Source organism: Acipenser ruthenus, chromosome 9, assembly GCF_902713425.1.
Source record: "Acipenser ruthenus chromosome 9, fAciRut3.2 maternal haplotype, whole genome shotgun sequence".
NCBI lineage: Eukaryota > Metazoa > Chordata > Actinopteri > Acipenseriformes > Acipenseridae > Acipenser > Acipenser ruthenus.
This window is the reverse complement of record NC_081197.1, coordinates 37,506,830-37,525,157: the sequence shown is the minus strand read 5'-3', so window position 1 is coordinate 37,525,157 and position 18,328 is coordinate 37,506,830. Positions and strand designations below refer to the sequence as shown.

Below are 18,328 nucleotides of genomic sequence, written 5' to 3'. Positions count from 1 at the left end.
ATTTAAAGAGCCATGTCGCTGGCGGGATATTAAACATTGGTTTATTGGTTGCTACTTTTATACAAGTTTCCATGTGGTTCAGTACTGGAAAAAAGCCTATCAGGCAGTACTGTCAATTATTATTGTAAAAAGTCTTGTTGCATTGGGACATGTTCTAACTTCATAGTCAAAAATGTCATCCCATTTCTGCCAAATTTGTAATGTTTTCATTTGCAGTTTTCATTAAAAAAAAATGTTCATGTTTCTCTGGGCAGTTGTCTGACACTATTGATCAGAAATGCAACATTCTCACAGATTGATGCATGGCTACCTAAACAAAAACCTTAGGTTAGCCATATACTGCACCTTGAATGTATACTATTTTTACATTTTAGCTCATAATATGATGATAACAAAAGTAACACAAATGTATTTGGACATCATTACTAGAAATGTATTGCAGAATATGGTAATTATTTGATTCCACAAATTTTGAGTATAGGTTTGCACATTCTGTCCTTATTATGTCCTGTAATTCAGCAATGATCCTGAGATTTTCAGTGGACCTATTGTGTGCTGTTTATGAATCTCATATTCAGTGAAGTTGTTGCAACACAGATGGGTATTCTATGGGGACTGCAGCAGAGGGTGAATTTAATGGTTGATTCTGTATATGAGAAATTCTTATAGTAAATTGAATCTCCCCTACCAACACCAGTTCTATATCAATCCAAGACGACCCCACCTGATCCCCTGGTATGTACTGTAGAAAGGCCTATTGATAGTTCTTGCTTTCAACTTTGTTTTTCTCCCCATACCAACAAGTAAGACTGAATTCTGCCCCAAACCTTGCTTTGTACTGTGGAACCGTTTATATGCACAGTAAAAATGTAAAAGCTCTTTTTGCTGTATGAATAGTATGACTATATACTGTGCATCTCTTGTGGTTGTTATATTTTATGTTCTTAATGCAGCCTTTATACAAGTTCTCAAGTGACAACACAAGAAGCTAATACTTTATTTCACTGTCTCCAAGCTAGCATTATTCCTGATACATTCCTCCAGTCTACCAGCCCTGCTCATTTAATTTTTGTCTACAGTATTTTAAGGGATCAGTGTCAATCACGCATTTTTATATCTGAAGAAGTATTTTTTTGACAGCTTGTCCTTTTGACACATCTTCACCAAAAATCATCTGATATTAATCTTGTAATTTTCTTAGCGTCTGCTAAGAAATAAATAATATTATATATTAATTTATTACTAAATTATTAAATAAATAATTATTTATTACCAGAATGCTTCAGAAATGTCACCAGACTGCCATTTTCTACAGCTTTCTTCTTTACAGGGCATTTTCATCTTGGTATGCAGCCATATATTGCACCACTCCACCAGAAACTAGTAATTTAGAATTTGGAATCCTTACTGAGTTGAATCATAACCCACATTTTAAACGGCTTTGTTTCCATGGGTTGCTTTATAGCTTTTAAACCAACTAATGCATGATGTGTGGTAGAATCCATACAAGAGCCTTTGCAGATAAAGGAAAGACCGCTCTGTTGGACATTAAAGGTTGTGAGATAGGATAATGCTAGAAGGCATTATCTATATCCTGTACAGTGCAAGCAGCTGCAATGAATGATGCAGTTCAGAAGCTTGTGTTACAATCAGCTGACAAATCCCGGAATCACAACTGCACTCTTTTAAAAAATAAATAGTATTGAAAACAGAACTCAACATGGTCTAATTTAACCGAGGTCAGCCGTCTGAATATTTCATGTTGCCAACACCACATCACCAACCTTTACCACCTCGTCTAACCTCGTGATGACAACACTAATCAATAATTTATTGAATCTTTGTGGAGATTTCTTAGCCAATGAAGATTGTAGATATGTGCGAAAGATCAGCTTCTTTAATCTTTTTTTAGAAACTGCAGGGGGTGTAAGCTACAAGCTACGTTTTAGGAAAATGACCCCACGTTTTCTATTGAAACATAAATAAAACCCTCATTTTCTCATTTCGCTGCTTGCCCTGTAACCAATATGTTACATTATTTTAGTTCCCAGTGGAGTTAACTGGAAGGCTGGCTCTTAATAACACTGTTCTATAGAACAAAACCAAATATGAACATCTAAAACTAAAAGCATACAGATACTGTAGCTTTTAACAGATATCTAAAAGGTAAGTTTCTTTGTTGTCAGTCCTGGAGGTATACTGGTAAATAATTGTACTCTGTGTATTGCACTAATATTTGTGAATGGGGGTCATAGAGCTGTCATTAGCCTCAGAATAATTTCCTTGTAATCAATATTCTGATGAAAAGTATATTTATAATGGAAACAAGGACATTTGTATCTAAAGGACAGGAAGTAAATGTAAATTGTTAAAATCAAGACACAAAATAGAACTGGGAGTATTGATTATCAACATAACCCAACAGATGATGACTGCAATTTTCCTTTGGACATTGACATCACTTAACTGCTACAGGGCATACTGTCATGGCTTTTTTAATTGATTTTTTTTGACAGCCACATGTTGAAGCAGCATAGCTTTTTGCAATAACATCTGATAAGTGCCTACCCAGAGATAACAGAGCTGGCTGTCACCGTACTGAAGAGAGTAATTTTCTTTGCTTTGGGGAACTGACTGATTTTTTAACGGTTCACTGCAAGTGGTCTATTGGTTACGACAGCAGTAAACTCACTTGAGCACATTTTCACCCTCAGTTTACATACCTAACAACTGTCAAAAATCTACAGTAGCATAACCCGCTCTCTCGTTTTAGGTGCCTTTGGGTTACACTTTTCTTTTGAAGATGCTAAATGTATTTAACCTACAGTAAAACCTGTTAAGAGGTCACTGGTACTTGTAGCACACAACACTGGACATTTATTTTTCGCAATATTAACGTTTTATGGAGTTTAGCCTCTAAAGTGTACAGTCAAATACTAAATTCCATGTCTAAGTTGTGTTGGATGCAAAGCTATTGAGGATGTTATGGTGTTTTCAAAGACACTATCCTTTTACTTCTGATGTTATAATTTAGTGATCGTTTCTCAACTAGATAATTAATGTGTAATTGTTCCTGGTTGCCTTCACAAAAGAGGACTAGTACACAAATTTGCTTACACAGTAAGTACCCTATTTGACAGTGAACTAAATTAATCTGATCTACGCATGACTACAAATGCAAGAAATCAAGCAGCATGGACCCGAAGTAATTAATCAAAATGACCTCTTCTGGGATCGCATTAGTTTATATGGGAGTATGGGATCTCAATCCTCAATTAATCTCAAGTGTGAGAGCAAACAGTAGTGTGCCTAGCTTGCAAGCAATCTAGCTAATGTATTAAATCCTGTGAAAATGGTATCAACTAATGGTTCAACCAACTACTGCAAATTGTGAAACCAACCAGCCAATAGAAATAGTCACTTCTTTTTTGTACATTAGGGATGTATCACCTTCATTTTTTGTATTCTGGTCTGATACTTAGTTCTTCCTGAATTATCTCTCTGATTTATCCTGTGCAGATAATTGTTTTAAACTTAACAATTACACATTCAAGGTGAATACATAATTGAGTTGTTTTGCATTTTCTCAGGAATGGATGTCTGGAGTATCCTGAAAAACCTGCTTTAAAATCAGCTACAAAACTGTTTCTGGTTATTAACTGTTATGCACTTATTACTTGATGTGATTTCTGAATAGGCACTGGGGAAACTTTATTGTTTTTGGATAAAACGGTGAGTCAAGCAGGCTCCAACATACCACCACTGACACGAAGTATGTAAGCTTAAACATGATGGAGACAAAACACAGACCTAGAATATTTGCACTGGTATAAAACTAGCAAGAAACAGCTAAGAACAAACTTTAACTGCTTCATCTCGCAACTAAGTTGTTTATTACTTTATACCGTTAAAGTGGTTGTATTCCTTGCAGACACTTTGTCTTTGCTTTTGTCTTTGCACTTACTTCAAAGTCAACCACTTAAGCTTGTCGATAACACTAAGCCTCTTTGTTGAAACCATCTTGGAAAGGAAAGGGATACATAACGTATTCAGAGGCAACAGAATTTGAGGGGGAGCTTGTCTGTTGACCTTATGCTCCAGAGCATAATTTTGGAAATAAAATCTACTTAAGATGTGCCTGTTTATAGATGTAAATTGAGCAGTCAAGGTCATCCTACTGGGGTGAGGTTGACCTTTAGAGGGGGAATGAAAATGTGTCATCTGTCCAGCAACACCACCTACAGCTTTGACCAAAATGTTTGCATTACTGTGACAGGGTGGACGAGAGGTCTGACATCAGGCAGAAGCAGGAAGGTAAAAAATACTGACACCACCAGGCAAGTACTGCAGTTTAAAGTGGCGTTTGCCGTTTTATTCAGCCAAACAACAAAAATAAATAAAATATTTAAACAAAAAGACTTTGCTCACAGAGCAAAAATAAATATTTTAAACAAAACAAATCTCGAACACAAAATAAAACACAGGTCAGGCTGGGCTATAGCCTTCACTGATCCTGTATCTTTTTAAATTCCTTTTTCTCTCTCGGTTCTCTCCACTCTCGCTCTCTCCGCTCCTACAACACCCACCTCGAGCTGGAGAGCTGCAGGCTTTTTATATTCAAGTGACCATCTCCCGATTAGCAACAAAATTAATCACTTAATTAATTTGGGAGATGGCCACCTTCTGCACGAGTTTTTCCATTACTCCTGGCTGAGGACGAGCACCAATCTCGCCTCTGCCAGGACACGTTTTTAAAAATAAACAAAACAATAACACGGCGGTACGCCTTCACAAATTACAATAAATAAATCATAATACAAAACAAATACAAAATACACTGCACAGGGGCGGAGGGGGAGACCCCGATCTAAAAATAAATAAACAAAACAATGTACAGGTCACCTCGCCCTGTTACAATTACCCTATAGAATTAACTGCTAAATAATGTTACATTAACATATTGAATTACATACCACTTTGTAGTTTTCCATATACTTAACGGAAAGTTGACAACATGATGTTAATAAAAGATCTCAGTTATGTTCACATCCTTTTTTTATTCTAGGTGATGCAAAACTTTGGACCATAACTGTAGACTGACCATTGACAGTCCCACTTTGAAACACACAATGCAGACAAATGGGTGGCGCATATGTTCCTCATTTGCAATGGTAACTGCCAGAACTTGAATGGTATTCCGGTCTTGGCAGCCACCTTGGCAGAAGCACATTTTAGGGGGTAAATGAAGAACAAATGACCCATCCAGTCCATCTGTGCTGGTAGTGAATTCATAATATTTTGGGTACCACTGCATTTATTTGCTCATTAAAATGTTTTGCTTGTAATTGAAGTTGGAAAGATTATCTGTTCATGGATACCAAGATAGTGAGAAGGATTATGAGTGGAGTGAACTGGACAATACATGTCACAGTACTTGATGGAGGGTAGTGTGTGTAGTGTGTGCAGGATCCAGCAAAGCATGTTACTTTGAAAATATAAAAATGTTACTATATGCGTGTGACAGGGTATCATCACTGGCTCGTTCCTGTCTCCAAGCTAGCATTATTCCTGATACATTCGTTCCTGGCAGGAGAGAGACAGAAACAGACAGCTGTAGTTTAAGCGCTGTTGAACACCTTTATTAAACAAATAAACAATGACACAAGGGCCAAAATAAACAGTTCAAACAAAACACTAGTCAGGCTGGGCTTTCGCCTTCACTGCTCAATATACACCTCACCCAAACCCAACCCAACCCAACCCAACTGTGTTCAGGCTGTGTGGTCCAGTGGTTAAAGAAAAGGGCTTGTAACCAAGAGGTCCCCGGTTCAAATCTCACCTCAACCACTGACTCATTGTGTGACCCTGAGCAAGTCACTTAACCTCCTTGTGCTCCGTCTTTCAGGTGAGACGTAATTGTAAGTGACTCTGCAGCTGATGCATAGTTCACACACCCTAGTCTCTGTAAGTCGCCTTGGGTAAAGGCGTCTGCTAAATAATAATAATAACTCCAGACAAAGGATTTCTCCACTCCTATATACCATCAGTCATACAATTAAAGCTCCAGCCACATTTTCACATGTATTCTGGCAGGGAGGAATTTAACCCCATCGCTGCCAAATCAATATTCCCCACACACACATATTACACCAACAGGGCCTCCACCCTGCCACAATGCTACTATCACAAACTAATCCCATGATGAATAGCTTTTCTGTTTTGTGTTTCTCTTGATAAACAGATATTTTCCCAGTAGTTACAGAAAGGTGGAACACCACATTTCTGTAACTAATGGATTCAGCACTCATACATCATAAAATTAGTTTGCTCTCTTGGTAGCCAAGAGAAAAAAAAAAAACACAGCAATGACATACATGATCAGGAAGGGTGCAAAGTGGGAGGGGTGTAGGGGCGGTCAGTGTGTTGAGACATCGTTGAGACCTGCACCAAAAGCTTGCTCCAGGCATACAGAAAATAAATGAGCTGGCTTCACCTTCTTAGAAAAAAATGATTCAGTCATTATTCGTTTGTCTCCTGATGCAAGGCTTTTGCATTACAAGTGAGCAGGTTCTGGTTTTAAATTTAAGGCAGCTGTTTGTGTGATTTTGCAAACTCATTATGTTTTATGGCGTAAGTCTCAAAATGGTGACACCTTAAATGAGGAGAGGGTTATCACCACTATGTTCAAAAGCACAAAGCCATGACTGCCACAATGGGATGTTACAAAATGTATGTTGTGGTGCCTCCAGATCAAGCTTAATTAAGGTTATCTCTTTTGCCTATCTGACAGGGCTTGGTGTAGGTGACCATCCTCATGCAAAACAAGTAAAATAATTTCCTTGAGTGTGTCTTAATTTTATTATATTACTATGGAGACCTCAATTAAGCAATCTGAATATTTTCTATAATACTGCAAAAATAATAGTGTTTTATTACTGCATGCCTTTATTTTAAATCCCACTAATGCAATCAATTTCAATTTGATAGAAGAAAAAATGATACTCTTCTTTGAAAGACCATCCCAGGAAAGCAATTATGTTGTATGCATACAATTTCATTTAAATACGAAGCAATTGCCAACAGAGCATCAAATTATGCAAATGCCACAACATATAATAAAAAAGAAAAAATGCAGGGGATTTTAACATCCACTCTTGCTTTAAATGAATCCAGACTTTAGTAGTTTTCAGTTCACCAGGTATTTCATTCGGGAACAATAATAATAAAAAACACTACTTAGTGCTGTGAAGTGAGAAAGATTGTGCATTTTCATTTGAAAAACTTAATGACTTGACAATTTGAAGAAAACAATTTTAAAAAAAGATCCCTCGACAGATTTTTCTGTATAGTATTTAAATGTATGGACATTATCCATGTTGTCTCACAGCCTCTTAACCTTATAAAAACATTAAAATGTCTACAGACAAATATTTAACTTCCTTGTCCATAATGATTGAAGAAGTTTGCCAAATTATCACCCCCTAACTGCCATGTTGTTGTATTTAATGTGCCGTACAGGATGAATATAAAATATATTCTACTCTAACAAGGTACTGAAGAAATGTATTCATCAGAGGAATGTACATGTTGCAGGGGGCAATGTGGATAGTGAACTGCCATGGAGGACAGTGCCAACCCATCACATGGACTGCTGTCCCTGGAACAGCTGGTAGCCTAGTAGAACGCTGTTGTGATGATAAGAGAAGGATTGCAGTCTCTACACGACTTACTGTAACGTGGGTTCCCTGCAAAAGTGAAACACTTTGATGTCTCATAATGAAGTATCTAACCACAGGAAGTGTTGCTAGACTGAAAACCCCCTGTTACCAGATGCATAACATGGTAGTCATGTTGACAGGCATCATCAATGCTTTTAAATGGATTTTTAGGGTTCAGTAATTTAACATTTAATTTGTTGCATAGGTTTGTGGGTGGGTGAAAAGAAGCAAACTAAAAAGCAGGAATGGAGTTTGCCTCTATAAAAGTTTAGCATAGTAAAAGCACGGTAAAGTATGCAACCAGCTAAGCACAGAGAGGTATGATAAATCATGTTCCCAGTCCTCATGGCAGATCTTTATGTTCTGCCAATTGTATCAATTCTTATACAACTGGCACATTATACAAACTGCTTCAGTCCACAGCTGAGAAGGTCTGCACTGCATCACAAAATGCTGCTGTGATGATCTTTCCGTAGGCACTGTCTTACTTTGACAGAAGCTGCTCATCCAAGCATTGTGCTATAATTCATTGCATTTAGTTTTCAGCTTTAATCTGTTCATCATATTAAGTTTTAAAAATAATTTGTGATTGATTTTGAAGTGGCATTAAAGCCTCATTTACTCCCTTATTTTAGCTGGCAGATCCTCACTGATCATAAAACTATTCTTTTTTGTATTGCCCACATCACACTAACATTGACCTCTTAAGATTTTATGTGTGTGTTGGACGGCTGACAAAAGGACATGCATAGAAGAAGTAGATTTGTCACATTGCAGCAGCTGTAATTTTATGCTTAATGATATATTTTTTAAGTCCCCTGAAATGTGCCCAATTTACATTAGTGATCCTTCCCAAGCTATTCACGTCATTGATACATACTTAGAACAAATAACACTTCTTTTTTTAACTCATAAACAGTCTCTACTTGTCAGCTTTGCTCTCCAAGCAACTCTGTATCAACTTGACACAACTCCATATGCAGCCTTGAAATGCTCCTGGACATCTTCCACAGCTCCTTCTGTACCAGATAGCTGCCAAAAAGGAATGCTGTGTAGCCTAGCTGTTACAATCGATGACTTGGATCCTAGGTTTGAATCTCAGCTCAGCCATGAACTAACTGTGTGACCTTGATTGTTCATATAGTTCGTAGAGGACATTAACATCAAAACATCAAAAAACAAAACACCTTTGCAACTGAAATGTTAACAAAAAAGGCTGCAGTTTACTATGATTAATTTGATGAATCCATCATTTGTATCTCCTTGAATACTAAATAGTTTATTTGTAATTAGAATTTTAAATTAAATACAGATTATATTTTAGTTAATGTTTAAAAAGAGAAAAATAACATGCTTTTTTTTATAGAAATTACATTTTATTTTACATTATTGTCTATGGGGAAACACATAAATCCATGTATTCATAAATAAATAAATAAATAAAAACCTTTAAGCGCCATAATAAATACATACAAATACCAAGTTACAGAAGAAAAAATAAAGAAAATGTATGTGCAATAACTGTAGTCAACCACATCTACAGTGAGAATGTTATTTTTTCTGCTAATACAATTTTATTGTAAAGCCTTGGTTGTCATTCCTTTAACAAGGCTGCATCAATAAACCCCTTTAATGCATCAAAATCAAATTGAATGGAATAAGATAAAGACTCATTTAATGTATTGTCTTTCCCTTGAATTTCATCACATTTGACAAGTACATTTTGACTGTTCTGAGTGATGCAAAGATTGGAGATTTGTAAATGTAAACCCTTCAGCCAGCAATTCTGTTTGCAACATCATTTATGATTAGGCTCATGGATTGCTGGTGCTGCATTGCATTGACATGGAATGACATCTGAGCAAACACTGCCTGTGCTGCATGTTGCTTGTAATAGTGAAAACAAACATTACAACATTTAGATATTCAGCCTTTGTCTCTATTATAGTTATAAATAGCTCCACTGTGTAATGTTTACTTGCTGTTGACAGACAGGTCTTTAGGATCCCAGCTCTACAGTAAGCCCTTCCGCCCTTTCCAGCTCCATTCATTTTACCGTAATAGTGTTTATGAGGCCATGTTGCTTTTATTATAGATTTGGCTGCATTCATCAAAATTCCATCAGCATCTCTCCTCAACCTAAATGTGGACTGAGTTTACCGTGCAGCAAAATAATAGATACTTTACATGGACAGCACTCAAAATAAATTGTCTACAAAAGCCTCTGGGATGATGTATCGTTGGTTATTATCGGGTGTGAGTAGCAAAATAGCTTCCAAAATGAATTACTTCTCAATAATAAAAAAAACTATTTAGATCTTCCTACATGAAATGAGCCAAAATCTGAATTTATTTTCAGATTAGTAACACTAATGAACATCTGAATATCCAGATTTTACATTTACATTTTTGTCGGTTAAAACTGCAAAAACAATATTTTATATTTGCATAAATGCTTGCCTTTTGAGTGCGAAGTGAACCCCATAATGAACAATCTAAAGAGACTGGTCTGGTCATTGACAGTTTGAATTATAAGCAACAGCAGGACTATGAGCAGCACAGCAGTTATGTGAGCACTTATATACTGTACAGGGACACTATTTTTGATATTCATTGTTTTTATTACAATTGGATATTGTGAATGCACGTGAGGCCCATTTCTCATGTATGCAGAATTAATTGCTGTGGGTTTCTCTTGTTTTTGAATGAGACGTTAATTAGAATATGCAAGCAGTGCACAGTCCAATACAGTGTGATTTCACATATTTGATATTTCATGGATTTGTTGATAGAAAATGGTACATCTATGTCATTACACTGTACATGGTGTCACCCTTTGCATGATATTGCCCATTTATTCCTAATTTAATGACCTGCTCACATGCATCTGAAAGAGACTCCACCCTTGGTTTAACCGGGGAGTCTGGTTTTACAGTGTTACAAGTTAGAATAAAATATCCCTTGCAGTTATATATTTTAATTTAATATATTTATTACAGGTGTAAATGTAGATGTCATCTCAGACAGCTGTGTTCTAGTAACTTCAGAAATAGTTCCCAAACTGATAAATAATACAGATAAGTCACCTTTGCTATTGCATAGATTTTGTTTCCAACTCTAGGAAAACCACTGGGGTTATTTTATATTATTTTACACCTAGAGTACAGTATTCACCTGGGATTTCTACATTATTTGATGTTATGTTTAATAGAGCTAATTAAACTTCTGAAGCAACTGATTGTTGGTGACATTTTTAAGCAATTTACACCAAGTTGCTCAAATCAGGACAGTTTGGATTTTGTTGATTAAACTTTTCAGATGACTTTGATTTGTAATGAGAACATGTTGATATTCTGGTACACGAGCACCCTTATTTGTAGGTCGTATTTATTGGTGAAGAGTAGGGCAGCTTCCCCTCAGGAAATGTTACTTGAGATGTCAAACACCAACCCACTCAACACATGCTATGAAACTAGGAACGCACATTAACAGGCAGTGGCTGTAGGTGTTCTGTCAGCTACTCCAATCCCTGTTTTTGTTTGATGGCAAGTCATGGACATGTAGCAAAGGCATCAGATGTGTATTGGTGTTTATAATAATTTCCATACCAAATTATCTCTATAACTACAGCAGATTATCTCATTTTTCTCTAATTAGAATGTTCTACAGAGGGTTTCCAAAACATGTAAAACATCCACCTTTGCACAAGATTTTTTTTTTTAAATGTAAATGGCCTGCCTGACTAATATTTAAGGGATAATGGCATTGCTGTGGTAATAATTACATGGTAATAATTACACACAGAGTCATTATTTGAACAAATTATCACTATTATGGTACAACTTTTTAAAGTAATTTATTTATCTACCTCTATTTATCTAAAAGAGTCATTGTAGTCTTCCGAGTGTTTGAGAGCAGGGCTCGAGCGTCCCTGTGAAACAGCTCATCAGTAAGCAGTGGTTTTAGAGCAAGTGTCTTTAATTAGCATCATCTTTTCCGTTATTAATAACAAAACAGCTGACCTCCATAGAAAACAATGGGTATGCAGTATCTGGTTGTTCTATTGTCTGGAATATATACTGACCAGTCAACACATCTTCTCCATCTTTCAAGTCAGCTTCGGTCACATTCGATCACAGACGAGACACGCTTTAGAGCTGATAATATGTACCCAGGTTCTTCTATGTCCTGTAAGTTTGGCAATATATGAAGCACCTTGTTGAAAGTGGCATTTTTAATCTTAATTTGAGTTACTTAAAATTACTTTAAAATGTCCCTTACAACTAGTTGCTTTAAAAGTTCCCAGAACAAAAAGTGTCCAGAAAGTTACCTGGTGTTCCATAGGCTTTAGAAGCAGTAATTACTGAGGGATTGTCAAGAATAATTTAAGCACTTTGTAGACCTGCTGTCCCGGCTGCCCTTGTGAGACCGGTATGTAATAATCTTGAACTGCCTTGGACAACTTTACAGATGGATAAATTATGTCTTTGAACATACAAAACTCTTTGCCACTAACTGGCCCTCAATCACTCAGTAAAACAGTCAGGGGAATATCAAGGTCAACAGAAAAATAATAAATGGATTTGCTTGCTTGGGGTAGCCTTGTGATGTGAAAAGGACAACAGTATTATTGTACAACTGTTTTGCCCAGAAGACAGACCTGTAAGAACAATTACAAACTGCTAGAAGTTGAAGTTCATAGAGCCCTGCCAACATACTATATGTAACATAAATCAATAGGGACAACTATACATGTAGCTTGCTGGAGTGAGCACCAACTAGATGTGCTGACTTACATGAGATTGGTGTCAGATAGGAGGACACTTCTATCTAAATTGCACCTCTGAATTCATGCAATAATCCAAAGACATAATGAGCAAACTTTACTGAAGAACTAGGGGTTAAGCACCCGGAATGGCAGATGTGGTCACTTAATTAGGAATACATTTTAGTTAATGGATGTTTTCTTGAAGCATTACAGAGTACTCTTTCAACAGAAAACTCTGCATTAAGTATTTATTCTTGTAGTTTTGTGTTCAAATAAAACCACAATTGTTTAAATGTTTATTTTATGTTCTATACCAATACCATTAGTCAGCCCGTGCAGTGCTCCAAAACAAATTAGAATTGCTTGTGGTTGCTGCTTTGACTTTGGCTGCCTGGTAAATATCCTGCAGTGTTAAGAACTGTTGTAAAGCTACAACAGCCTCTCTCTCTCAAATGCATGCCTTAGTCTGATTCCCTTCTATCAGCAGCCTTTGTATTTAAACTCCTACACTAAGCCGGTTTCTGACCTTTACAACTCCAACAATCAATACATAGAAAAACTAATAACCTCTTGTCTTCACCCCAGTGGATGGGCTATAAGGAGCCCTTATGTCTCTCACTGGTGTTCTGTTTACATTTAGCTGTTTCCTCAACTGTGTCACTGTTGTTCCTTTGAAAATTGAGGAGAGGTAATTATTCTATGCAATCATTCTTCATTGTTAATGTTTGTTTTCTGACATTTGTCAAACAGGTTCTAATAACTAGCACTGGGTGCAGGACAAGTAGAATCTCTTTCTTCTGCACTGGCTGGGATTTCTCAGAACAGTCGACACATACTGTACAGTGTCCTGGAATCAGTGTTAGACCTCCTCCATAGGGAGCCTCTAATGCATTGCACAGTGTGTCAGGTTTTGTGGATTTGCAAATTATAAGTGTTGAGACACAAACAGCAAAAGAAAGACAAGTGTGTTGAAGGAAAGAGCTGTCTGAACATCAAACACATGGCATGTGATATTCCAAGGGAAGGACAAGGGGTTGCTGCCAGTCCGAGGCAACCTATTATAATCAGTACCAAAGGTAGACATGTACTGACCCAAATTTGTCAAGTCAAACAGGAACACAGTGTGAAGAATGGAGACAGATTCAGCAGTCTTGAACAACAAACAATGCTGTGGGCTAAAGCTGGCCTAACAGAATACACAACGTGCATAGTTGGATAATGGTCCAGTGCATTTTCCAGGAAGCAAATTATGATGCAATTGTTTTATTTTATTTAAAAATGAAAAAAGAAAAACAATGCTTGTGATGCAAAGGTTTTTTTAGTCAGTTGGAATGAACAATAACTCAGGGGACATGAAGCGTAAACACACATCAAGTAGAAATCAAATGTCAGTTTTTATGTTTTTAAATTATGTATTACAATTCACAACTGTTTGAAAGAATAAGAAAACAACAGACCCCATTGGCAACGTTTGTTCATTTGGATGAAAATGCTTATTCCACCCAGTCATGTCAATTACTGAATAAACTTATACATAAAAAAAGTAAATGAGATATTTGTTAATTAAAAATAATCACCCTGGTTCATTTATAAGTTGTTACTCCTGATAAAGAAATACAAGTGGTATGAGCTGCTGGTTGAGATTAATCAAATTAAGGTCTTACAATGTAAATTAAAAACTTTTCTTTAGGATTAGCAAAGGATATAATATTTGCACACACACACACACACACACACACACACACACACACACACACACACACACACACACACTCACATAATGTATTTTTACTTCCAAAGTTTTAAGCTACTTGCACAACATAGACTTTGGAACTGGTCTTTATTATTCAGTTCTAGAGGTTTTGGTCAGAGCTCTGTCAAATCCAAGACAGCCTGTCAATCTGTTCTGTGATTTTCATGTAATGGCTGTGGTTTGACAGGTCTCCTGTATGTGCTGCCCAAGCTTAAAAGCAGTAGAGAACTTGCTGTGGAAGTTGGACTCCTTTGTGAAAATGACTGAGCCCTAGCAGCAACAGAGAGGTCTATTTACACCAAAGGTTATGCTAATATCTGTCACCAACAGTTTTCTGTGAGCCAGCCTAACTTCTTAGACACTTCACTGCCTAAGGTTAATGATACTGCAACGGCAAAAAATATTTATGGCTTTCTCTAGCTTTTAATTGGTTGCACATGTGCTCTGTACTAACATCCATGATGTACATGCCTTGGTATGAAAAGAAAACCATAAAATGTATTGTACTGTCTATATGATACGCTGAAGCTGAATTGTACATCATTCACTGCCTCACATTACCTGTATTGGGCATGGTATTTAATTTTATTGAATCAAGATAGTGATTTTCAAAAGCTCTATGCTAATGATTATTTAGAGAAAAACACAATCATTTTTGGGGGAAATGTAATACTACTAGATCTAATACTTGTCATTACAGAAATCCTGCTGCTGTGGCCTTAAGCATATATTAAACATTAATGGCAGTCGAGTTATACCGCAAAGGCTCACCTCCTAAAATGTATATGTATGGGGGTGGGTAATGGCAGCCTGTCATGATCAACCATAAGAAACATAACTTCTAGATGTGCATGGGGGTTTTCTCAAGGTCATACTACTGTTTTATTCACATAGATACAGACATGAATATACATGGATACATGTTTAATATTACTACTATCAAGAGGGTCAAAAGTTACACACTTTTTTAAAACCCTGATTAATATTTAAGTTGCTGACAAAATGAATACTTTTCAAACAAGACACATTTAAAATCAATATGTTATCACGTTTTGCCAGCATTTAAAACACAGTCAAATATACATACATTATAGTCACTCGTCACTCTTTGAGATTCTTTAAATCAGAATTTCTCCCGGGCTGAAATATGGACCCATCAGCATGTGGTGGATATATATATATATATATATATATATATATATATATATATATATATATATATATATATATATATATATATATATATATATATATATATATGCTATACAAACGGGGGAATTGGGAGGACAAACTACCACTACGACGACGACTACGACTACTACGACTACGACTACGACTACTACTACTACTACTACTACTACTACTACGACTAATACTACTACTAATACTACTACTAATACTACTAATAATAATAATAATAATAATAATAATAATAATAATAATAATAATAAACGAATGACTGCAAACGTTTACTTTTTCACAGTAACCTATGCATCTCATTCACGCGGTTTTTGCACACTCTCAAATACTCAATAAGAGCTGTCAAACGAAATGGGGGGAGTTGTTACCTAGCACCCCAACCGCAATTTACAAGACACTTTTGCAATAGGTTAGTATATGTGTCAATCAACGTTTGATTGTAACATTTAGGAGGATTGTAGTTTGACGTACCGACAAAAAGCAGATATGATAGGCTATAATAACTGACAATCATTTAACACATTAACCAAACACATCTGCGGGTAGGCAGGGTTAAACTGTTGGTGCGAGAGGCGGAGCTCGAGCTTTTGCCTTCAGTACCTTGGACAGCAGCTTGCATTCACTAGCAGAGGGAATGGGAAAGAAAAAAACATGAAAACAGAATCTTAGAATGTTACGTTTCTATCTAGAAAAAAAAATAAATGAAAATATACCAAATCGCTGAAAGACTCTTTTCTTTTCTTTTTTTTTTTTTTTTTTTTTTGACTAAGCTAATGGAAATAAGAAGCCGGATCGCACAGGAATATTGTGCATTCAAGCCCCTTTTTTGCTAAATCATTAAGGATGAACAATTGAGGAAGAGAATTTCTGCTCATTCTGTTAACATTGCATTAAATATTGATCAAATTATTAATAGTCGCCCTACAATCCTGTTTTGTCATAGTGGGGCAACATGTATTATTAATTTGCTTGCACAATTTTTTTTCCTGTTTTGTAACGAATGTTGTGGAATCGATATTTATGCAACAAAAATGAAGAAGTTTCATGATTTAAATCTTTAATTAAAGCAGCTGTTATATGCGACGGTGACAGGATTTTTTAAAAGCCTTTTTATTGATTGAAATAAGTTTTATTGTTATCATTATTAAGAGCTATTTAGTGGCTATTCATTTAATCAAAATGAGGTCGTTTTACGACTTTCTGAACTATACCTAAAATTAGTGGAAACCACAGAACGTGAATACAACATCGTTGAGTCTTTAATTGAAACTATAATATAAATGTGACAGCGTTTATTTTATCTTTGTACATATACAATGAAGAAGTTTAATTTTCGAAAGGTTTTAGATGGCTTGACTGCCTCCTCCCCAGGCAGCGCTAGCGGAACTTCAACATGCCCAGGTGGGACCACTGGTGTCCCTGCAGTAGGAGTGGCTCCCAAGGAAACAGAAGTTCAAGAAACCCTCGCTTCGGAAAACTTTCAGATCTGTAAGGTAAGTTATCGCATATAGATCTCTTATGTGATGTGTGTCAACGTTGTTCCCTTTTTTGGTTCTAATTTACAAAATTTCCGATACGGTCGGTTTACTGTTTGGTCTGTAGTTTGGGTTGGTTAAAATATTGCAGACTTGCCCACTGTATTGCAATAGTGAAACTTGAAAGGGGTGACTTTTCACCGCAGAACCAACTGACTGGAATAAGCTAACAACGTCCCCGACTGTAATAACTGACTTGTAGGCAAATGTATGCGTTTTATTCTGAGCCTTTCAGGGATTCGATCGTATACAGACTATGATGGGTCAACGCCGTACAGGTGCTAAAATGTTTAATTGATGGTTGACTAGCAAGCAGGATTGCCATTTTTATAGACAGATAACACATAGAAGCTCAGAATGTAAATACAACACCAGCAATATGCACTGAATAAAAAACTGTCCTCAAAACATGCGTTTTTAAATGTATATAACGTATATGTAGATGACCAGCATATATCGCAATAAACAATCTCTATTTGTTTATTTTTGATCTATATGATATTTTACGAAAGAGTGTTCATCAAACACAATCTGACATTTTACAGGGAGCTTTGTCATTTTCCCTTGCACGGGTGAAAATTGGCCTGAAAGTGCAGAACAGACAGCTACTTATATTCAGTCGATGTGCATTCAGCTGTTCACTGTATTTCGGTTAAACTGACCCCATCGTCTAAAGATGTACAACTGGACAAGCAACAGTGAGCTGTAACATTACTTCATAACAATATCATAGCGTTAGACTGTATTGATTCGTTGTAGAAGTTTTTACAACTGCAAAGGTCAAAACAGTACTGGAGTGGGTCTTAACTGCTGCTAAATGCACATTTGAAGCGTTGTAGCCTGTTTCCGCAGGTACAAGGTATTCCATACAGCATTTCATTAATAAATAATTCAGCCTTGCCCAAACTGTAGAATAAGCTTTGGTGTAAAATTGTTGATTTGACGAGATTTTCCTACCTGAGTACTGATGCTTTGCGTGATTCAAAGGGATTTTCGGAACTGATGTAAAGAGTTCATATTATAATGACCGTGGCTGCAATAGCAGCATACAGGATTATATAGCAACCTATACTTAAAACGCGTTCTGGTGCTGCACTTGGCATAATCAGTTATAAAGTGCTAGCTCAGTCAAACTGTGGAACCATTGCCTACGATTGTCTGTACATGTTTGAATTATTTAGCATTTTGTATGTGAGGGATCATAATATATAGTATCTTATTTGTTGTCTACTTCTTCAAAAACCTTTATTTGTCATGAGCAGTAGACTTCAAGTTTGAAACCACAGATGTGCAATGACATGACAAGCCTTTAGACTTGAATGTGATCCCTTGTAATATATTCTGGTAAAGATCA

The 18,328-nt window shown here is 36.3% G+C and overlaps 1 protein-coding gene across 13 annotated transcripts in view; it reads left to right on the top strand.

Moving 5' to 3' along the window:
* Positions 1–16,052: 16,052 nt before the first annotated feature.
* The window catches only part of LOC117405672 (syntaxin-binding protein 5-like), a 188,312-nt gene continuing 186,036 nt past the window's right edge, over positions 16,053–18,328 (top strand). For all 13 annotated transcript variants that reach the window (XM_034008909.3, XM_034008907.3, XM_034008903.3 and 10 more), the window contains exon 1: positions 16,053–16,932. In XM_034008909.3, the coding sequence (XP_033864800.1) occupies positions 16,756–16,932 (177 nt within the window). In that variant the 5' untranslated portion in view covers positions 16,053–16,755. The remainder of the gene's footprint in view (positions 16,933–18,328) is intronic.